The sequence below is a fragment of the Condylura cristata genome, unplaced genomic scaffold, assembly GCF_000260355.1.
Source record: "Condylura cristata isolate star-nosed mole 26May11 unplaced genomic scaffold, ConCri1.0 scaffold00031, whole genome shotgun sequence".
Classification (NCBI taxonomy): Eukaryota; Metazoa; Chordata; class Mammalia; order Eulipotyphla; family Talpidae; genus Condylura; species Condylura cristata.
The window spans coordinates 16,607,821-16,630,102 of record NW_004567132.1 but is presented as its reverse complement, the minus strand read 5'-3'; the positions used below and the strand labels follow the sequence as shown (position 1 = coordinate 16,630,102).

The window sequence follows — 22,282 nt, the reverse complement described above, 5'->3', positions numbered from 1 at the left end:
TCCTAGCACCTCCGCATCTAAAGGCTGCCAGCAGCTGCCTGGGGCAGGTGTCCTGACTCAGTGCTGTCCTGCTGCATAGCAACTGCTTTTCCTCCTGTACATGGTTTAGTAGAAGTGGCTTTGGGTAGCAGTGATGGGTGGGGCGAGGGGGAGCAAATGTCCCAGCTACTGCCAGGGAGGGAGCCACATGATCACTAAGGGAGAGGGGTGGAGGGAAACCTGGGGAGTCAGCCGTTATATCCACTATGATTTCAACGGAAACCGAGACACTGAGAAACTCTGGGGGATTTCAGAGGTGGACAGGCACAACTTGGTGAGACACGGATGAGAGAAGAGAGCTGGAGGGGCCAGGTTGACTCCGGGGCTTCCAATGTGGTCACTGGGTGACAGAGCAGGAGAAGCAGGACTTGCTGTCTGGGTAAGAAGGGGCAAACGTGAGGGTGGGATGAGGGTGGGATGAGGGTCCCGTATCACTAAGCAGCAAGGACATCTAGATGTGAAAAAGGCTCCAGCTTTCTAAGTCACCTTCTTGTCTGGGATTTGCTCAAAATAACCTGATAATGATGGGTACACGATGGGTGAAAGGAGATGGATTCTGAGGAGGTAACTGAAGTGGAGGAGAAAGTAAAAGGGAGCTCAGACTAGCAAAGAGAAAACTTCCCCAGTCAGCAGAGGGAAGTCAGCTACAAAGTTACCAAGAAACAATCCCAGTAATTCCTCCCAAGGGCAGCTAGGCCAAAGAGCCTAAGGACTCCTTTCTTTGCATGACCATTGCTGACTCACTGAGAAACGTCGTTCTCTACAATGATAGACCATCAGAAACTTTGCTGTTAAAAACTTTATAGTGAAAATGAAACATGCTTCTCTTATCAGAAGACTCTAAGCCACTTTGACACAGAGAAGCCATCTTGTTTTGCCACCCAAGTTGAGAGCTTCAGAACTTAAGATCCACATTTATCTTAACTTTGTACTTTTGAAGGAAATGAACTTGGGTCTACTATGCAGTTCAGACCAGGTGTTGACCCCTGTATAGTCTTGTTTTGAGCCTACTAAAACGTTGCTTAATTGAAATTTTACCTCAACTCTAATTCAAACTTTACCTCAAATCTTACAAGTCTCTCCCTTGGTTAGGTGAGATGCCCCACAGCTCCTCTAGTGTGTGCTCACCTCTATTGCAATGAGTTACTACTACATGCGATTCTGTGAAAGTGCAGCTTTCTTTCCTGGAGATCTCAGGCTGGCTGTGCCACGACATGGGTAAAGGGGATACTGGAGTCCTTTATACTATTCCCTTCACTGTTGCAAATGATTCCTTTTTCTTTTTTAGATTTATTTATTCATGCATACAGAGCTGAGGTACAAGCCAGAGGTGCAGGGGCGGCGAGAAGATTCATCAGAGACATAGTGGGGAGCAGTCCAGGCAGATCAACGAACTGCTAAGGGGAGCAGCAGGCAGGCCAGGAGAGGTCTGCCACGCCATGCTGATCACCTCCAGGGCTGGGGATCGAACTCATGCGGAAGCGGCTGCAGCTAGCTTAGAGTGCTGCATCCTAACCCAGGGAGGGCTGATTCCTTTTTCAATTATCATTTCCATGTCTTTAAAAAGTCCTTACCTCATAATATTATAAGCCATGTCAGTGTTTAAGTTCTGTGGTACAATAGTAGCCCATCAAAAACCTCCACATCTAATCCCCAGAACCTGGGTAATGTTACCTTACACATAGCAAAGACAACATAAACTTGTTATCTTTCAGTTCTTTAGGTCTGGAATTTGTGGACACAAATTCCATGACACAAATTCTCCATGGTGCGGGTGTTGGATTGTCCAGCTAACCATATAATGACACAATGTGAGCAGAGAACCTTCCCTAGCTCTCTCTGGTCAAAAAGATCTGATGATGGAGGGGCCTCCCTGATGGCGCAAGGGGTTAAAGTGCAGTGTTATGAAGCTATGGGCAGCTACTACAGCATGACCTGGATCCCTGGCCAAGGAGCTGACCCACATGGCGTGGCAGACCTCTCCTGACCCGCCTGCTGCTCCCTTCAGCAGTGTATTTCAGTAGATCTGCCTGTTCTGTTCTTCCCCACTCTGTTTCTGGTGAATCTGCCCCCCCCCCCACCCTGACCTCTGGCCTGTAACCCAGTTCTTGTATGCATAAATCAATCTTTTAAAAAAGAAAAGATCTGATGATGGAGAAAGGATCAGAAATGCTATGGCTGCTGCTGTCACAGTGGCAGAAGGGACCACAGGCCAAGGAACTTCCAGAAGACAGAAAAAGCAAGGGATTCTCCTCTAGAACCTCCAAAGAGGAATGCAGCTCTGTCAGTAGATAACTCAAGTCAAAGAAGTGAATGAAGACAGGTAAGCCAAGAGAGCCTCGAGTACACCAAGCACTTCAGGGGAGAGGAGGAAAAGATGTGTCAATGGAGGAGACAGAAAGGCAGAGTCTAGGCAGGGAGAGAGCCAGACGGCCTCAAACAAAAGTTCGAAAAGGAGAACGTGGTTCAGAAATTTGAGATGCCTAATCTTTAAAGTGAGGGCTGAGAGGTTCAAAAGTCTTTCAATTTAAAATGCATGTTATTTCTTTGCTTCATTTCCTCTGATTCTGGCATTTGCATTTACATCCTCTTTTACCTGCAATATCACCTTTTCCCTTCATGCTATAAAAGCCTGAGAGTTTGAGAACTTTCACAACCTGAATCCACATGTTACAACCCCATCAAGGTAATGTTCTGGTTCCAGAACAGCAAGTTTTACCACATTGGGAGCTGGAAGGAAATGAAGCTATTTTTATGTGTTAAGCTATTTGACTCTGGGGATGGCCTAAACCAGGAGTGAGAACAGACTGGTGACAGCATGGTCCTAATTTCCCTCTCTAGGGGCTCCACCCAGACCTGGCCTTCCCAGGATACTTAAAGTCCCAAGGTACTGCTCCTCATTAAAATATCTATTCTCTCTACAGACATTCTCACCTACCAATTTGGAAAATGGCAAATTATGTCACCCAGGTGAGAGTGTTAATGGACCTATCCTAGATAACATTTACATTCTGAAAGGCACTGCTAAAAAGTGCTGAATGTGGAGAGGATATTCTTAAATTATAACTAACTAATCGCATCTGACTTTGACAGTCTGGGCTTGCCACCTACTTTCACATGAAGGCATCTGCACAGTAGTTCCCTCTGCCTGAATCCTCAACCCACTCACTCAGGATAGGGGCTATCACAAACTCCAGTGGCTCCTTCTGTCTCAGACCCCACAGTCCCCCTGCACTTCTTCTGAAACGCTCACCACAGTGTAATTATTGTTCAGTATCTATCCCTTCTCCATCAGATGACAAGTTCTGTGAGGTAAAGACAAGGTCTGCCTTCCATGGAGTTCACCGTAACCTCTTTGACCCCTAGTATATGGCAGATATGAATAAATGTTTTTTTGATGAATGAATAAATGAATGAAGAGTGGAAGCCTACTGCTCTTACCCTGGGTTTTCAGATGATTGCTACATCAGCGTTTCCTGGAAACATAAATGTAAAAATAAACTAAACATCAAACATCAAAGCTAAAGGACTGCATTTCCCAAAACACGCCAAACCCCCTATGTTCACCCCTGCTCCTGCCTAAACCTAGAGGCAAACAACACAAATGGGATACATTTTCATTAAGTGTGCCCAAATAATTCAATGGGAGGAGAGCGGAAGCTTCAACAAATGGTGTTGGGAAAACTGGATATGGACATGCAAAACTCCTCTCCAGCCCACACACAAAAACTAACTCAAAATGGATCAAACATCTTAAGGAAGAACTAAAACTATACTATCCTTAAAATGAAAACACAGAGGCCCTCCCTGGTGGCACAATGGGTTAAAGCACAGCACTAAGAAGCTAAACCCACTTAAGCTGGAGTTCCATCCCCGCCCAGGAGGTGACCACATGGCATGGCAGACCTCTCCTGACCCGCCCGCTGCTCCTCTCAGCAGTGTACTTGGTCAGTCTGCCTGTTCTGCTCCCCACTCTGCCTCTGATGAATCCTCTCACTGCCCCTGCACCTCTGGCCTGTACCCCAGTTCTGTATGCACAAATAAATAAATCTTAAAAAAACAAACAAACAAAAAACACAGAACTACGTATTTGTAATCTTAGGTATTCAAAGACTTCTTAGATATGAGCAAAAGGACAAGTAACAAGCTTGATTTCTACAAAATTCAAACCTTTATGCATCAAAATACCCACGGAATGGGAGAAAACACTTGTATCATGTATTTGATAAGGACTTATATCTAGAACATATAAAATGTTTTTACAACTCAACAATAAAATGCCAAATAATCAACTGAAAAATGAACAAAATTTTCTGTCTGAATGACTAATAAGTTATTAGGGGAATGCAAATCAAAATCACCACTTCATACACACTTCATACACACTATAATCAAAATGCCAGAGAAGAGGAGCAGGCGAAGATGTAGAGCAGTTAGTCCTCATATTGCAGGAGGGGATGTAAAATGGTGTGCAGCTGTTTCAGAGTTTAGCAGTTCCTCAAGGAGTTTAACATGGAGTTACCATTTGACCCAGTGATAATATACTTCAGTATGTACTCAAGAGAAATTGAAACACATCCACACAAAAACTGGTATTTTTCCACAGTTGCATTATTTACAACAGCCAAAAAGTGGAACCCTTAAGTCCATCAATAGTTGGATAAACAAGATGTGATTTTTCAGTTGGTTCTGTTCATAAGATGAAATACTTAGCTATAAAAAGGAAGGAAGTACTGATCTGTTACACCAGATAACCCTTGAAAACCTTGAAAGTGAAAGCTAGTCACCCAAGGCCACATGTTATGTGACTCCATGTACACCAAACAGACAGACTAAGAAACATCTCTAGGGAGAAAGAGTGCTGGTGTCCAGGACAGGGTAGGGTAGGTGGGTGTTGTCAGGAGGTGGGAGGTGGGGCGTGACCATTAATTGGTCTGGCATTTCTTGCCAGTGTAATGAAGACATTCTGGAATTGTTTGTGATGATGGTTGCACAACCTTACAATTACACTTTAAAAACCACTGAACTGTTTATTTAAATGGGTGAATTGTATGGCATGTAAATTACCTCTCAATAAAGCTATTAAATTTTTAAAATGTAGTATAAAGAAATGTTGTGCTTTTATTTCAAAACATCACACATTTGTTAGAAACCAATCTCACACTCATTTTCCCAAGCATAAAGGAAAACACAGGCTCTGTCTCCTGGGACACTGAGTCTTGAGCCCGTTCATTTTCCTGAGCGTCTGCACAACTGTCAGGCACTGAGAACAAGGCCCCTGCTCCTTCTGGACCTGTCGGGGCACAGACCTGCAGATTTCTTGCTATGGAGCATGTCAATCTAGGGGTACATATTTTTTCACTTACAACACAGTATCATGCATCACTAAAGATGGAGATTCATCCTGAGAAAAGCATTTAAGAGATATTGTTGTTGTGTTATTCTCTGAACAGTGCTTCTCTGTCTCTCTGATCTAACAGTTCTGAGGGCATCCTGGAAGGGGAGCTGGGTCATCCATGACTTATTACTCCTGCAGCACTCTGGCAGTGCGCTCTATGACATCACTGGGCAGTAGGAACTGAAATGACGGAAGAGAGCATGACTGTAAATTGTCCTTAAAGCTTGAAATGCAACACAAAAAACTTTTCTCTGCAGCAGAGACAGACTGGCTCCATGAACATCACATGGGGTATGCTGGGTGTTTGGAGCAGGTCAAAGTTCAGCAATGACCAAACCCTAATTGTCAGGGGCTGAACTTTTGGATTCCTGACTTGTTCTCTCCCTCCTCTTGTTCAAGTTCTTCAGCTCTAGGACAAAGATCTAAAATTTCCCCCACTATCCCTCATACCGAGAGTTCTGGATGGGAAGATACAAAGGAGTTTTCTGGAGTTCGGTCTTCATTTCCTAGCTCTTGACACTTTACTTCTCTTCTGCTCATGGCAAGGCTTGTGTGATGACGGAGGTGCAGGTTAGAGGGTACAAGGGGACACATAAGGAGGTCATACAGTGAAAGATTCAAGAAGAAAAGTTAAGACTTTTCTCTGGCAAAATTTGCTAGTTTAAATGGGAGTTCAGACAGACATCAATAGGTACATGCTGAATGAATGAACAACTCGATTAGTAAAAAACCCCAAAACTTAAACACACTTTATTTTAGCAGTCCTTGAGATATAAAACAATGGCAACGTCTAGTTCACAAGCCATGCAATGAGTGTCACAGCACTCTAGAGCTAGGTAAAAAGGGATGGGAGTAGGGATGGAAACATGGGATACTTGAGTATATTTCTAGCTTCAGAAAGTCAGAGAGATAGAACATTCCAGAACATGGTTACAGGTTCTTTACAAAGGTGTTTACCTGAGGGGAAGAGAAAAACCAGAAGTTAAATTTTATATGTTTAGCAGTCTATACGCTAGCTCATCCACAAGGCCAAGCCCATGAGGTTTTTGTGTGGAAGGGGACATTGGCACAGGGAGGAAATGTCATAGATCAAGTGGCAGAGGTTGGAACGGAATCCAGAAGTTGCATCTCCCTAGTTCTAGAATACCTTAGAGGAGAAAATTAGCTGGGAATCACACACTACAAGTCTACTACTTAATAACTATTAGCCTAAAATACTTTAGAGAATAGGGATTATATTTGTAACTTATACACGATCCCATAGGCTTTAGAGTATCAAATGCAAACTGATATGCAAAATATAAGAACCATTATACTGAGGTTTGAAGCAAAGATAAAAAAGTACAATCACTAGAAACAAGAGTTAAGGTCCTCCCTACCTTTTCTATGAGTTCTTCTTGTTTGGTTCCACTTTCAGAAAAATCATCATTGACATCCAACACCAGCACTGGAATGTTCAGCAGAGTCTCAAAGTGTAGCCTGTAAGAAGAAGCATGAATATTTAGAGGACAGAAAAAAAAGCAAAGCCAGGTTTCACATGTTCAGAATAATTAATAATTAATAAAGTAATAATAATTCAGAGCCCAGGACTGAAGGCATATGGCTCCTCAATGAAACTGCATAAACCAGCAGCTAAAAAAAATTCAATAAAGTTGGCCAATTAAAAAGAGGGTTGAGGGCCCTCCCTGGTGGCGTAGTGGGTTAAAGCACTGCACTGAGAAGCTAAAGCCACTTCCACATGAGTTCGATTCCCACCTGCTCCGGAGGTGACCACATGGTGTGGCAGACCTCTCCTGACCCACCCGCTGCTCCCCTCATCAGTGTACTTTGTCGATCTGCCTGTTCTGCTCCCTACTCTGTCTCTGGTGAAGCCTCTCACCACCCCTGCACCTCTGGCCTGTACCCCAGTTCTGTATGTACAAATAAATAATCTTTAAAAAAAAAAAAAAAAAAAGAGGGTTGAAGGGGCCTTCCTGGTGGCCCCGGGGTTAAAGACATAGCACTATCAAACTACTGCCATCCACTGCAAGCATGAGTTGGATCTCTGGCCAGGGAGGTGACCGACATGGCACATCAGATGTCTCCTGTCTTGCCCGCTGCTCCCCTCGGCAGTGTATTTCAGTAGATCTGCCTGTTTGCTCCCTGTCTCTGGTGAACCCTCTCACCCCCTTGCCTGTGGCCTACACGCCAGTCCTTGTATGCACAAATACATAAAACTTTAAAAAAAAAAAAAGGTTGAATTATCTTTCAGTATTGAGGGGAGCCCCAAACATTTTAAGGGGACAGCAAGCCAACTCTGAGGGAGGAAAAGCAGAAGCTAGCAATGTCAACATAGTAAAATGGACATTGTTTCTAAAAATTTCTAGCCCCTTAGTCTGACAAAATCAACTATATTGCATTCTTACAGGGTGACCTCAATGTGAAATGGGTTGCTGACTGACTTTGGTCCTCACCTGCATGCTTCTAAGGGATTTACAAAGAGACTCAACTGTACATACACGCAAAAAGGAGACATGAAAAAGTTGAATAACTCAGGGAGAAAGAGATAAGTTGGTGAATGCTGATCAGTTCTGCTGACCTGGAAACCCAATAGCTGGTGGAAAACCAAGACCCACATGTCTGGTCACACACCAAACCTGGCTGCTTAACCCCACCTTCAGCTCCCAACAATCCTCCCTTTGGTGGTGAGGACATTACAGGATTTGTAGCCCTTGGTGTCTTGGATCTCTTTGGCCTGGGGTGGGGGTGGGTCCATAAAACCTATTGGTGGAGTTTATTCAGGACATCCTTTCCCCCCTGAACAACATCAACAAGCATAATGTTCAATCTAGAGAACCACAACAAAAAGATGGAGGCATTAAATCTTTTAAAAAAAAAAAGCCTTTTGGAACATAAAGATTATATCCAATGTTAAATTTCTGAATTGGGTTAATGTTTGATATTTCCAAGCATTTCCAAGACATTCTGAATCTTCTTATGGACGTGAATGTACCCTTGTGTTTTAATGACTGAATGAGGGTGGTAAGTCTGTCTGTTCTCTTCCCCTTACTTGGTAGTCTTGTGAACAAGCCAGGCTTCGTGTTGACCATGAAGCTGTTCTAGATAGGCCAGCTCTATCCCCTTCTCCTCTTGCCTGGCCCTCCGGCAGAGTCTCTTCAAACAAACCTAAAAGACAATCCCCAGGCTCATGAACACACTTGTTATATTCACTAAGCTGTTACACTGCTGTTTTGGCCTCTCAAACCCACTTGTGGTATCTATTCTAGAAGCCACAATTTTGTTTCTGCTTCTGTTTTCTTATTCAATCCCAGGTTAATGGAGCCATCGCCCATCCTGGGAACATGAAATTACCCTTCTTTTCCCTCCTCCCAACTACATTCAGGAAGTCACTGAATTCTCTTTCATCTCTCTCCAGTTGGGTGTTTCCTGGCCACTCTTTCACCTCTTCCCTAGTCAGGTCCCCATCACCTCACTGGACTGGAACAAGTACATTCTTGCTCTCTGCTTCCTGGAGGTGGTAATGTATGTGGAAAGAGTCCAGGCCTTATGGTCAGAATATCCTGGGTTAAACTCTTATCCTCACCATGTACTAGTGGTGCATTCTTTGTGGGCTTCCATTTCCTCATCCTCCACTCACCCCCATAGATTCTCTGAAATGAGGCTTGTCAAATTCCTGGCAAAAACGATCTCTACTTCCAGCTCACCCCCCTCAGCCGACCCTTCCACAGCACTGCAGTATTGTGGCATGACTCTCTTCATGGAAATACCTCACAGGCTCCACACTTCCACAGCCATACTCCTCAGGTACAAGGAAGGATGAATGGCATCCTATTTATAAAATAGTAAGTAGCTTGAGGCAGCTCTTTAATATCTTATAAAATACCCACTGTAGAATAGAATGCAAAATCTGCATAGATAAAACAAATTTTAAAAATTGAGGCTTGAGGCCCTCCCTGGTGGCGCAGCGGGTTAAAGCACAGCACTGAGAATCTAAAGCCACTTCCTCATGAGTTCGATTCCCGCCTGCCCCGGAGGCGACCACATGGCGTGGCAGACCTCTCCTGACCCGCCCGCTGCTCCCCTCAGCAGTGTACTTCGTCGATCTGCCTGTTCTGCTCCCCGCTCTGTCTCTGGTGAATTCTCTCACCCTCCGCATCTCTGGCCTGTACCCCAGTTCTGTACAAATAAATAAATAAATCTTTAAAAAAAAAAAAAAAAAAAAAAAATTGAGGCTTGAGACTACCTTCCTCTGCCCTCTCCCTCTTTCCTGAGTGTGATAATTCCATTTTGCCATCAATTAGCAGGGAAGATTAGGGCATTACGGCTCAGAGAATGTCATCTCCTGTATCCATCACACAGGTGCTCCAGTGTCTGGTCCCCCTCTTGTGGCGCTACTCTCGACTTCCTGGCCACAGATCTGCCTTCCTGTGGGCCAGACAAGATCTTTCACAATACAGAACTTTTGTTCCAGATGTTTATTCTGCCTGAATCTCCCACTTCTGCCTGGTAGACATTTTGTTACTCAATGTCATCTGTCCTGGAAAGAACAAACAACTTAACCAATTATTTAGGATTTCCCTCTTTTAAACACTTAAAAAACTTTATTGCCAGATGTAAACTTTATTCCCCAAAATAGTAAGCAATCGTCTCAAAGACATAACATTTGCTCTTTCCTCACATCCCACCTTTCTTCTAAGAAAATAAAATTATATAAACAAATTTTATTTATAGTCTTATGTTCAACTTTTCAAATTTATTAAGATCCAGGGCCTCCCTGGGAGTGCAGGGGTTAAAGATACAGTGCCTGGGCCCTCCCTGATGGCTCAGCGGGTTAAAGCACTGCACTGAGAAGCTAAAGCCACTTCCATATGAGTTCGATTCCCGCCTGCCCCGGAAGAGACCACATGGCGTGGCAGACCTCTCCTGACCCGCCTGCTGCTCCCCTCAGCAGTGTACTTCGTCGATCTGCCTGTTCTACCCCCACTCTGTCTCTGGGGAAGCCTCTCACCACCCCTGAGCCTCTGGCCTGTACCCCAGTTCTGTATGTACAAATAAATAAATCTTAAAAAAAAAAAAAAGATACAGTGCCTATCAAGCTACCACCAGTCATTGGGGCATAGGTTCAATCCCTGGCCAGGGAGGTGACCTACATGGCACAGCAGACCTCTGCTGTCTTGCCACCTGCTGCTCCCCTCAGCAGTGTACTTCATCCATCTGCTGATTCTGCTTCCAACTGTTTCTGGTGAATCTTCTCACCCTCTCCCCAACCCCACAACTTTGGCCTAAACACCCAGCTCTTTTATGCATAAACAAATAAATCTTTAAAACAAAACAAAAAGAATAAGATCCAACAGGTTAATACTTCAAGTACTAATTCTGGTCTCTTCCTTTCCATACACAATTATTAAGTGCCCCAAGCTTAGATTAAATCTTTGTCCTCAGGAATTTATAATTTACTTAGATAATAAATATTATCAAAATCTGCAAAACAGCAATCAAGTGCTCAATCATGACTGTGAATCTTCAGATAAGGGAGGGAGCAATGTTGGCTCCAGCAGACAAAGGGAAGTTAGTAGAAGCGGCGAGAGCTCCCCTTTTATCTCTAGCTCCAGGTTGCTGAACCACACTCTGAGAGCCTGGTGTACTGGAGGGCTCTGGAGCAACACAGACCACCAGAAGCATTTTAGCTGCCTCAGACAGAGGGCAGTCCCAAAGCCCGGTCCCTGGGGCACTCCAGGGGACAGGTCAGAGTTGATTTTATACAAGCTGAGCACAGGGTCTGGCTCAGAGTAGGGAATCAACAAATATTTGTTGCATGTCTTTATTTAAGTTTTAACCTCATCTCTATCTCCATTTATCTTGTTTTCCTACTTTAATCTTTTGAATTTCTACTTTCATTCACTCTGAACCTGCCTCTTTTTCTTTTCTTCTTCCTATATATTCATCTGGTCTCTACTGATGGCCATTAGGGTTGTTTCCAGTCATATGTTCAACACCACTTTGCACATGAGCCACTCTGCTCATGGAGCACATTGAGTACTAAGGGAGCAAATTCCTATTAATTTAATAGGTCAAAGGGTATGTGCACTTGCTAGTATATTCTGCGTGATTGCCTCCTTAGAGGTTAACTTACTTACATCCCTACCATCAAGGCAGCACTGGGATTTCTAAGCACAGCAAAACTACTTAATTTAATTCTCTAAACTACTATTGGAATTAATGAAAACGCACATTTTTTAAAATGTGGCTTTTTGTTTTCCATTATACATACAGGCAGGACAGTTCTTTTTATAAAAGCTGTAATTACTCATTTATAGCTTGTAGGCAAACATTAATGCTAACGTCTCCATTTTTACTATTCACGTGCTAACAAAACTTTTCCCCTCAGAAATCTAGTCTCTTAGTCTGTCAAACATTGACCATAATTCTGATTTTACCCATATGGTAACGATAAATTCTTTTATTAAAATATCCTGTATGAAACAAATAACAAAATGATGTAAAAATAAACGATATATATTATTATTTTTTAATCCTGTAAGCAATGGTTTAGTCTGGTCCCTTTTCAATGAAAAGGAAGGAGGACATACCTGAATGAGAACAGGGAGGGAGTAGGGCTGCAAACAGCAGAGGGGCCCTCCTTCCCATCTGCCACCTCAGGGGCCAGGAATTCCTTCTCCCAGGGCCCTACCCTCAGCTACTTCTAGCCTTCCTCTTTGGCAAAGGTTTCCTCTCCCCTCCTCACTGACTCTATCCTCACCCCTAAAGGAGGCACCTTCATAACTTGCTTCTACTACTCCTATTCCCAGGCAAAGACAACCACTAAAAGAATCATATAAATGTGACCCAGTCAGTCACTTTGATTAATGCATCTATCGATAATTTCAGGTTGGGTTTTTTCACAGAAAGTACTCAGCTTATATGATCTCTGATCCAGTTTCACTTTAAACCTTAGACTATTTATTTTCATGGGAATCTCTTTAGTTCCTCTTATGATTTGGCTTCTACCACACAATGTCCAGAAACTTCTGTAGAGACACTCCCACCCATGTGGTCACCATCACTTTCCAGGGCTTCTTTCCTGGCTGCTGCCTTCTTGAGATGAAGCCTTTCTCTCCAGTCTTCTAGAGCCTACATGGTGGGGGTTCTCTTACATGTTCATTTTCTGAGACTGCAATCTGCTCTCAGGTTTTCTTCTGTCTACAGGTTCAGCCCTGTGTCTAAAAGGCATGACCTCTAGTCTGAGGGGAGTTTTTCCCTCATAAATGATATGGTTTATCCAGCATTTGACTAAACATTACATTTGTCTCAAAAGCTAAGAAGAACACATCTCCCGAAAGCCACCTTGACCTGTCCCAACTAGGTATCCTACTCCAGAAGAGTCCTTAGAGACCAAGCCTGGGCCACTGGATTTCACAGACTCCCCCCACCCCCTTTTAAACCTTAGACTATTATTTCTGTTTTCCAGGGATTGCCCAAGGTGACTGCCAATCAGCAGTGGCCAAAGCACTGACCACTGTCTGGGGAGACATCGATGCTCCAGTCATGTCGTCACGGTGCTGTGCGCCAGGCTGGATCCATGGTCAGAGGCAAGTCATGCGAAACAGCTACTGCAGGCCCTCCTTCCTAACCATAGCCTCCTCATGGTTCAAAGAGGGCTATAAATTAGGGCAGGATGAGGTGAGAAAACTTCCTTCTCTTCTACCCCACATCCTAAGCAGGAAACCTAACACTGATTCTGACAACCCAGTTAAAGGGAAGGGAAAGCTGAAGCAACTGACTACAGATTACATGATAAGAGGTCCACCTGTCACACTGGGTGACAAAGGCAAGTCCCAGTTTGCTCTATGTTGCTGCTACATCAAGAGGGACCTTTCAAGGTAATCAGTCGCTTTAACCCTCTGCTGCAGAGCCTATGGGTGCTCAATGCTAGTGAGAGGGTGCTTACTTACTGTTCTCTGTACTCTGGATAGTACCCACTATTTATTTTTTCCAACCAGAAGATTAGGGGCTTGAAGAAGTTCCCTATGGCCCTTCAGTCCAGGGCTTTAGGTTGTGTCTTACCTGGGGGGTAGCCCGAAGGTAGATGAAGCCATGTATTCTGAGCCTGGTGGCAAACTCCTGGAGGAGAAAGGAATGCCAGTCCTGATAGATATGCCATTCGATGTCAGTGAGGGAACCATTTTCAAAAAGATTCTTTGCAAAGATATACCTGGTTAGGAATATAAGTGGGTTGGGGAAACAAGAATAAGAAATGAAATGAAAGGAGAAAAACAGAGGATCAATAACCAACTTGTTCCATATGTGTTCAAATCACTTAACCTTTCTAGCTCTTCATTAATCTTTTTAAGGAATCTGCGTTTTTAAGAAAGATTTTATTTATGCATACAAGAGCTGGGGTGTAGGCCAGAAGTGCAGGGGGGTGGTGGTAAGAGGATTCACCAGAGACAGTGGGGAGCAGGATGGAGAGTAGAACAGGCAGATCGACTGAAAGGGGAGCAGCGGGAGAGACAGGAGAGATCTGCTGTGCCATGTGGTCAGCTCCCTGGCCTGGGATGAAACACATGCTACAGTGGCTGTCAACAGCTTCTAGCACTGAGACTTAACCCCATGTGCCACCAGGGAGGCCCAAAAGCTGCATTCTTTTTTTTTTTCCCCCCAAGATTTATTTATGCATTCAGAACTGGGGTACAGGCCAGAGGTGCAGGGCAGTGAGAGGATTCACCAGAGACAGAGAGGGGAGCAGTGGGTGAGACAGGAGTGGTCTGCCGCACCATGTGGGTCACCTCCAGGGCAGGGATCAAACTCATGCTGAAGTGGCTTTAGCTTCTCAGTGCTGTGCTTTAAACAGCTGCGCCACCAGAGAGGGCCCCAAAATCTGCATTCTTAACCTGTACCTCCTTCCTTGTTCAACAGTAAAATGGAAGGTAACATCTACACTTTGGGAATCAAAATGACAGCTCTTCAGACAGATTAATCTGCTGAAAGAAACAAAAAGGGACACTAGAAGAGAATACCATTGGTAACTAATAATTTTCTCTGCTGGAAACCAGTCAGAATAAATAACAGGTAGTGTACATGAACTTGAATATATGCCATCTCCTTATTTTTGCTGTAGCAAGCCCTGAAAGAATAATCTAGTACAAAGCACCCACCTCATTTCATTTAAGGACTGAGGGCTTCTGAGTTTACAGGCGTCTGGCTATCCTTTTGTCTGAGAGGTGGGGAAGGACTTGCACTTAAATGGTATCTATGAAGCAGGAACTGCCCTTCCCTCTAGCTGCACAAGAGTTTTCTTCATTTGCTTTCTCTGCTTCTGAGCCTCTAATACAGGTACAAGAAAGCTAATTGCAAAAATCTAACTAGTTTTGCCCCTTGGTTACTTCCACAAGAGGTGCAGCTTGGTGAACAGGATAATGGAGATAACTAGAAACCACTGCGTCAGAAGGGTGAATTCTGCTTTCAAACCTTACGGACCTCATACAAAACACAATTTACATTCTAAACAATGAACCCCAGTTTCTAAGGCAATGCTCAGCAAGTGGTCACATCTGGGAAAATAAAACTCAGAATCCATGTTATGAGGGGCTCAAGAAAGCTTGTATCACAAAGCTGCAAAAACTGCAATGAAGAGAACGGGTTTCAAAGTCGTATTCCTGCATCTGGCCCGGGATCCCTAATTCACTGGCTGTTTCTCCCTCTGTATAAAGAGATAACAATACAACCTGACTCAAAGGGTTGTAAAGATTGTATGTAATACTCACAAGGTACTCAGAAATGTGATTGGCACATAGAATTCAAAACATATTAGTTGTTATTATAACAACACTTTGCTAGACTATGAAGAGACTAATTTGGGAATTTCAGAAGTAAACTCTCCCAGTCTGGAACAGTCTTGCCATAGCCCAGATAAGGGCAATAAAGAGGTGACTTTTATAATTCAATTTCTGAATGTTTTCAGTTTCTTCACAGGTAAGTAAGAACTCAAATCTTATAAAGAGGAATTAAGTATGTGTCCTAGGAAAGGGGTCCTTGCCTTTTTGAAGGATGAACACTGCTTTACTTTTCCAAAGCTGCTGGTAATTGATAGCCAGCAGGGAGATGCCCAGCACCCAGGGAGGAAACCACTTGCAATTTCAGTGCAGGGGCTGGGAAAAGCGTCAACATAAAGACCCAGGTGCCAGGGGCCCTGCTCTAAAATCACATGTTTTAACTCAAAAAAGATTCAGATTCCTTCTTCCCTTTCAGCAAGTCTCTCAAACAACCCATGTTGGTACTAAGCAGCACCTGGGAGTGTCCTGTGACCAGAGGGCTGTCTGCTAGGAGGTTTGGGCCTATTTTGCTCACAGCTGCAGTGCTCCAGCTAGCCAAGTGCCTGAACATGGTGGCAGTTAATACATTTGTGCTCAGTAAAGGAGTAAATGAATGCACTTTTTTAAAGATTTATTTATTTATGCATACAGAACTGGGGTACAGGCCAGAGGTGCAGGGGTAGTGAGAGGACTCACGAGAGACAGAGTGGGGAGCAGAAAAGGTAGACTGATGAAGTACACTGGTGAAGGGAGCAGTGGGTGGGCCAGGAGAGGTCTGTCTGCTGCACCACCTGGGTCACTGCTGGGGCATGGAATGAACTCATGCTGAAATGGCTTTAGCTTCTTAGTGCTGTGCTTTAACCCACTGTGCCACCAGGGAGGGACAAATGAATGCACCTAAATTACCATCAGGATTAGCATGTTTTTCTGTCAAAAAGACAATTCTTTCATATTGATTCCTTTGTTAAGATCTTACAGCTTCTAAACAAAGTATTTCTCTTTCTTTCCTTTGTTATTTCTTTCTGAGGGCCTACCTCACTAACGGGCTGGAAATCAAAAGATCCATGTGAATCTGTTTGCAAGCAACCCTGGTAGTTATATGGAATCCATCTTCCTAGTCCAAGAGGCATCACTTGGGAAAAGGAGAGGAAAATAGGTAGTAATATACCCCCAACAGTTGGAAAAAATACCAAATCTACAACCCAACCATTTGTGATTTTTGTGATTCAAATATTTAACTTTGATGAAGAGTAGGTTCTCTCTTTGGGTACACAGAGAAGGAATGTGTGGCCATAGGGTTTGTTTTATTATCTTGCATGATTTGTAGAAAATGTAAAAAAAAAAAAAAAAAATCACATGATACTTAAGACGGGTACTCTTTTTTCCTCCCCTCCAGGAGGCTTTACAGAAATAACAGAAAGTAGAACAATTTGTCTGACTTGGAATTAGTGACAACTTAGGTCTTAGGTGTCTTCAGAAAATATAACAGCTTCCATTTTGATAATGCAAAGAGGCTCGAGACAGATCATTGTGCTCTAAAGCACAATTTTAGAGTAACAAAGGCCATTCATACCTTTCAGTAACAAAATCCTGAGCAGATCAAGGCACCTTCACTTCATCTCTAAACAGCTTAAACGCAACTCACAGCCTGGTCTTGTGGCAGAGCCAGGAATTCTGCAGCCTGGATGAACTAGTTCTTCTGGAACAGATGGGCCAACTTCCCAAGCTAGCCAGACTTCATTAAAAGTGATTTTACATCTCATTCCCTCAGGTGTCTGGGCCAATGCCCTTCTCCTGGCCTGACACGGGCACTACATGTCTGTCACAGCCTGGCCAGTAATAAGTCCTGTCATATAACAAGGGGCTAAAAGAGGTAAATGTGAAACAGATGCCAATTTCATAGATGTGCTATTTCAACTTGGAAATCCTTTCTTGAACAAGAGAAAAGGATGACTATATCTCCTGTGACAATTTTGGAACACAACTTTAAATTCCACTAGTTTTCTTCAAGGTGATAACCGACCACTGATTCACTTGGCTTCCTAGAACATACACTATAACTTAAACATCTGTTCTGTGCCTTTAGCACATGATGGTTGTACAAGGTAGCTCCAGCTTGCCTCTCTGGCTCAAAAAATAAGGAAACATAATCGATGACAATGTGAGAAATTAATCCATTCAGTTTATGGAAAATATAGTTTATGAGAAACTCTGTAAGGGAAATGTAAGTCTGAACAAATCTGTCTAGTGTACACAGATCTGTGTAGTGCATAGTTAGTTTACCAAATTACAGTTTTCAGCATCTAGGGTAGTGCAGTTTAAGCAGGAAGAGAAAACATGTAGCCCTGAGCACAGGGTTTGAGGGTTCCAGGTCTTACCTGTCACTGTACACAGACCTCTCAAAGATCTGTACCTCCTTGTTGGTGTGTACAAGTTTCTCAGGTAGGGGGTCCAGCTGTACTTTCAGGCGGCTCATAAAGGAAAACGTCTGGAATGTGTAGGACCATCGTGCTGGTTCCTGATACATCATATCCAGCAAGTTTCCAAGATTTTGGATAGCGCTGGCCTAGAGGAAAATTACAAAAGAGGAGAATTTCCTAGAAGGCATATTTACTTCATGGTGTTTACTTTCTCACCCAACCTGTGCAGTTTAATAATCAATAAGGGAAGCAATTACACAAGTGTCACTTCACTAAAATGATACAATCACATTCCTCAGCTTAGTCAAGCTACATAATAGAGGAAGACAATTTTCCTTCCTTATTAGACAAGAATCTGACAGAGATCCCACCTTCAAAATGCCAGAGACAAGCTAACTGCACAGAATTAGCACATTCACAGACTAGTGTTTATGGAGTCTGTCTGAGAAGTTAATAATCAAAACCATCTAAAACTCTAGTTGGAATAAAATCTTTCCACTATAGCACTATTTGCTTCTCTTTTGACTTCTATCTATGGCTACTTCTTTTTTTCAAGATTTTTAAAATTTATTTATACATACAAGAACTGAGGTATAGGCCAGAGGTATGGGGAGCAGAGAAAGAGTGGGGAGCAGAACAGGTGGATCTACTGAAATACACTGCTAAGGGAGCAGTGGGCAAGCCAGCAGAGATCTGCTGCACCATGTGGGTCAGTTCCCTGGCTGTAGAATGGAACTCTTGCTGCGATGGCTTAATAGCACTGAGACTTTAACCCCAGCACTCCCAGGGAGGCGCTCTGTGGCTATTTCTTTGTAAAACTAGTCCAGAAAAGAAAGCAACTGATAATTTGAAAATCGACTAATGGAAGAAGTCTCTCTCATAGAAGGGTTACAATTTGCTAAATAAACAAACAAAAGCAAACAAACAACCCTCCTCCATTCCCAAACTTTTGGAAAGGCCTACTCATCAGCAGTAGCCATTTGGTAATGTGTGGGATACTCAGGAATCCTGGATTCTTTCTCCTGATCTATACCATTGACTCTGCAAACATCAGTTTTGTGCAAGACACTTTGGAAATGTATTCATTTGATCACCATTACCTGACAGCCTATGTGGATAAGGTGGTACATGGGATAGGTGCTACACTGGGTACAGAAAACAAATTAAGATTTGTTTCAATGTTCACTGTAATATATTACCTCATTTTATTGTCAAAACAACTTGCTGAGGTAGATACTACTGTTATGCCCATCTCCCTAAGAAAAAATTCCTTCAGAAAGGTTAAGTAACTAGGGCCTCCCTCCCTGGTGGCATAGGCCTTAAAAACAGCACTATCACGCTATCACCAACCAGTGCAGCAAGAGTTCGATTCCCAACCAGGGAGCCAACCCACATGGCACAGCAGACCCTCCTGTAGCATATGCTGCTCCCCTCAGCAGCGTATTTCAGTTGATCACCTGTTCTGCTCCCCACCCTGTCTCTGGTGAATCTTCTCAACCCTTGCCCCCATGCCTCTGGCCTGTACCCCAATTCTTGTATGAATTTTTTTAAAGTACAAATACACTTCATTCTAAAAATAAATAAAAATATTCAACAACTCAAAACAAGAGGACTAATCCTGAGAGACAAGAAATATTGCCAGAGACAAGGGAAAATATCAATGAGATTCAAGAGATTGTCAAATTGATAAAATAAGAACAAGCTGTCATCTAAAAAGGAACAATATGAAGAAATGTAATTACCAAAATAAAACACCCAAATGCAGATAGTAACTAGCAGACTATATTCTGTAATAAACCTAATTAATGAATAGTTTGTAAAATTTCAGGCTCAAGTTCTCCTTAAGAGAAAATAAAAAAAAAGAAAAGAAAACAGAATTATAAAAGAAAGAGGAGACAAGAAAATGAAACTAGACTAGAAATGATAAGACCTTAGATGGAGGAAATCTAACAGACACAGTAATATGTAAATATTTTTGCTTTTTTTTATCGTTCCCTCTAGAAAAAAAGCAAGATGTAATGCCAAAGTGTTCTACCTTTACTGTAATTAATACAAAGAGGGGTCAGAATGATCTCCTGCAGCCTCTTCAGTACACAGAGATTCTAACCAAGGAAATGACTTTGACAAGTCCAATACCAGGGATGAAATATTACTCCCAACAAAAAAAAGATAAGCAGATGAAGATCACTACTCATAAGGTATATGTCTCCCTCTCATCAAATTTCACCATTAGTGAGGATCACTTTATCTAATTAAGCATGTAGTATCTCTAGAATAAAGTTTAAAACCATGTCACAACTAGAAAGAAATGACAAGAGTGAAAAAGAAGCTAAAATCTTTTTTAAAATTAAAAAAAAGTTCAAGATACACAAGACTGTCCATCAGAGAAAGTTACTAAGCAGCAGAAAAAATTATGTATTTATGTATACAACTTTCACTTTCTCAGATGTGTACGTGCACACACACACACACACACAGTAGCCAAAACCAGAGTCATCCTGAAAAAGTCAATAATTCATGAAAACAAAATACCAGTTACTTATTTTAAAAAAGATCAATATAAACTACCTTTTGTATTTCAGAACAAAAGAAAGTTTTAGACAAGCAACCACTCAGAAATCATACTACTTACATACCCTTTCTGAACTTCTCTGAAATTTAAAAAATGAACGACAATGAAGAATTAGGAAATGGGAAGAATTTATAGTGAGAAAATAGTGGTCAGTGATAAACAAGTAGAACAAAGCGTAAAGGACTATTAAGGTTTGGATGACTTTAGTATATCTGGGGGATGGAGTCTGCAGAAGGCAGCAGTAAAAAAGTACTTGGTATTTTGTTTCCACAGACTCATTATTAACATTGGCAGGTAGGTTGAAATATGTATATTTTTAATTTTACTGCTTCCACTGGTCAAATAAAAATAATATATTTTCCATATGAACAAAGGGGCATGAAACAAAAGAAATGTTTAAAGAGTTTTAATTGCAAAAAAGAAAAAAGCTGATAAAAGTATAAAATAAGGTGGCAGAAATAAATTAAACATAGTCATGATAAAGGAGAAAAATTTCCAGTAAAGGCAAACTGTAAGATTTGGTAAACACTAAAGTCCCTAAGAGAAACTAAAATAAATGAAACATTGGTTGTGGCTGACAGCAAAGGGTTAACAAAATCCAACAAGTGGAAGCAAATAAAAGAAAGCAGATGTGGAATAATACACTAAGAAGAAAATCATTAAATTCTACAAAAAGTGTTTTTTTAAAAAAATACTAATAAACCAAGAAAGACTCCAGAAGAAGTTACAAACCTTTTTATGCAGAATAAAAAAGCACCAGAATATGAGAGGAAAGCCATTCATCAATACAAGAAGAAATGGATACAGTACACTAAAAGCATAACCCTTTTAGACACTTAGAATAGAATCCAAAATATGGAACCTAAAAAATGGAAATTCTAGGGCCCTCCCTGGTGGCACAGCAGGTTAAAGCACAGCACCGAGAATCTAAAAACCGCTTCCTCACGAGTTCGATCCCCGCCTGCCCCGGAGGTGACCACATGGCTATGGCGGGGCAGACCTCTCCTGACCCGCCCACTGCTCCCCTCAGCAGTGTACTTCCTCGATCTGCCTGTTCTGTTCCCCACTCTGTCTCTGGTGAAGCCTCTCACTGCCCCTGAGCCTCTGGCCTGTACCCCAGTTCTGTGTGCACAAATAAATAAATCTTAAAAAAAAAGGAAACTCTAGTCTTTTTTCCTCACATGTCTGAAACTGATACACATCTTACAGTGGCTATTAAACCTAGACATTTTAATTATTCCTTAGATGTGTTATTTATATTATGATCATGGGGCTGAGTTAAGGATCAAGGTAATGCTGGAACTCATAAAACGTCACAACAAATACCATGTTCTTCTTAAAAGACCATGGCACGGGCCCTCCCTGGTGGCGCAGCGGGTTAAAGCACTGCACTAAGAAGCAAAAGCCATTTCCGCATGAGTTGCATCCACGCCAGCCCCGAGACCTCTCCTGACCCTCCTGCTGCTCTCCTCAGCAGTGTACTTCATGGATCTGCCTGTTCTGCTCCTCACTCTGTCCCTGGTGAATCCTCTCACCACCCCTGCACCTCTGGCCTGTACACCAGTTCTGCATGCACAAATAATTTTTTTTTTTTTAAAAGAGACCATGGCACGTGTATAAGCCACATTGTCTGACCATAAAAAATAAAATTAGAAATGAAACAATGCACACACAAAGCCTACTCAGAAAATATAAAATATTTAATAAATAATCACTGGATAAAGATAAATTAAAAATTATCATTACTAACTTCAGAAATTTCGGTTAAAACCCTGAATGTCAAAATATAGAAGACAGGGACAAAGTTCCCATGGAGAAAATTCCCAATTGCAAATGATTTTTATTATGACAAATAAAAAGGGTAACGTATACAAGTTAATCACCCAAACCAGAGCTTAAAAATGCAAAGAAATTCTGAGAAAGAAATGAATACATTTTAAAAATTAGTGAACGAGAGTAGAAGTTTCCATAGAATTAAAAAATAAAATCCTGTATCTTTTTTTTTTTTTTTTAAAGATTTATTTATTTATTTGTGCATACA

At 42.2% G+C, this 22,282-nt stretch overlaps 1 protein-coding gene across 1 annotated transcript in view; it reads right to left on the bottom strand.

Annotated features, from left to right (window-relative positions):
* Nucleotides 1-6,171: 6,171 nt before the first annotated feature.
* Nucleotides 6,172-22,282, bottom strand: part of DGUOK (deoxyguanosine kinase) — a 29,485-nt gene continuing 13,374 nt past the window's right edge. Inside the window, exons 3-7 of the mRNA XM_004691538.2 lie at nucleotides 17,628-17,815; nucleotides 13,502-13,649; nucleotides 8,487-8,602; nucleotides 6,817-6,916; nucleotides 6,172-6,394 (exon numbers count right to left, since the gene is read on the bottom strand). Coding sequence (XP_004691595.1) covers nucleotides 6,368-6,394; nucleotides 6,817-6,916; nucleotides 8,487-8,602; nucleotides 13,502-13,649; nucleotides 17,628-17,815 — 579 coding nt within the window. The 3' untranslated portion in view covers nucleotides 6,172-6,367. The remainder of the gene's footprint in view (nucleotides 6,395-6,816; nucleotides 6,917-8,486; nucleotides 8,603-13,501; nucleotides 13,650-17,627; nucleotides 17,816-22,282) is intronic.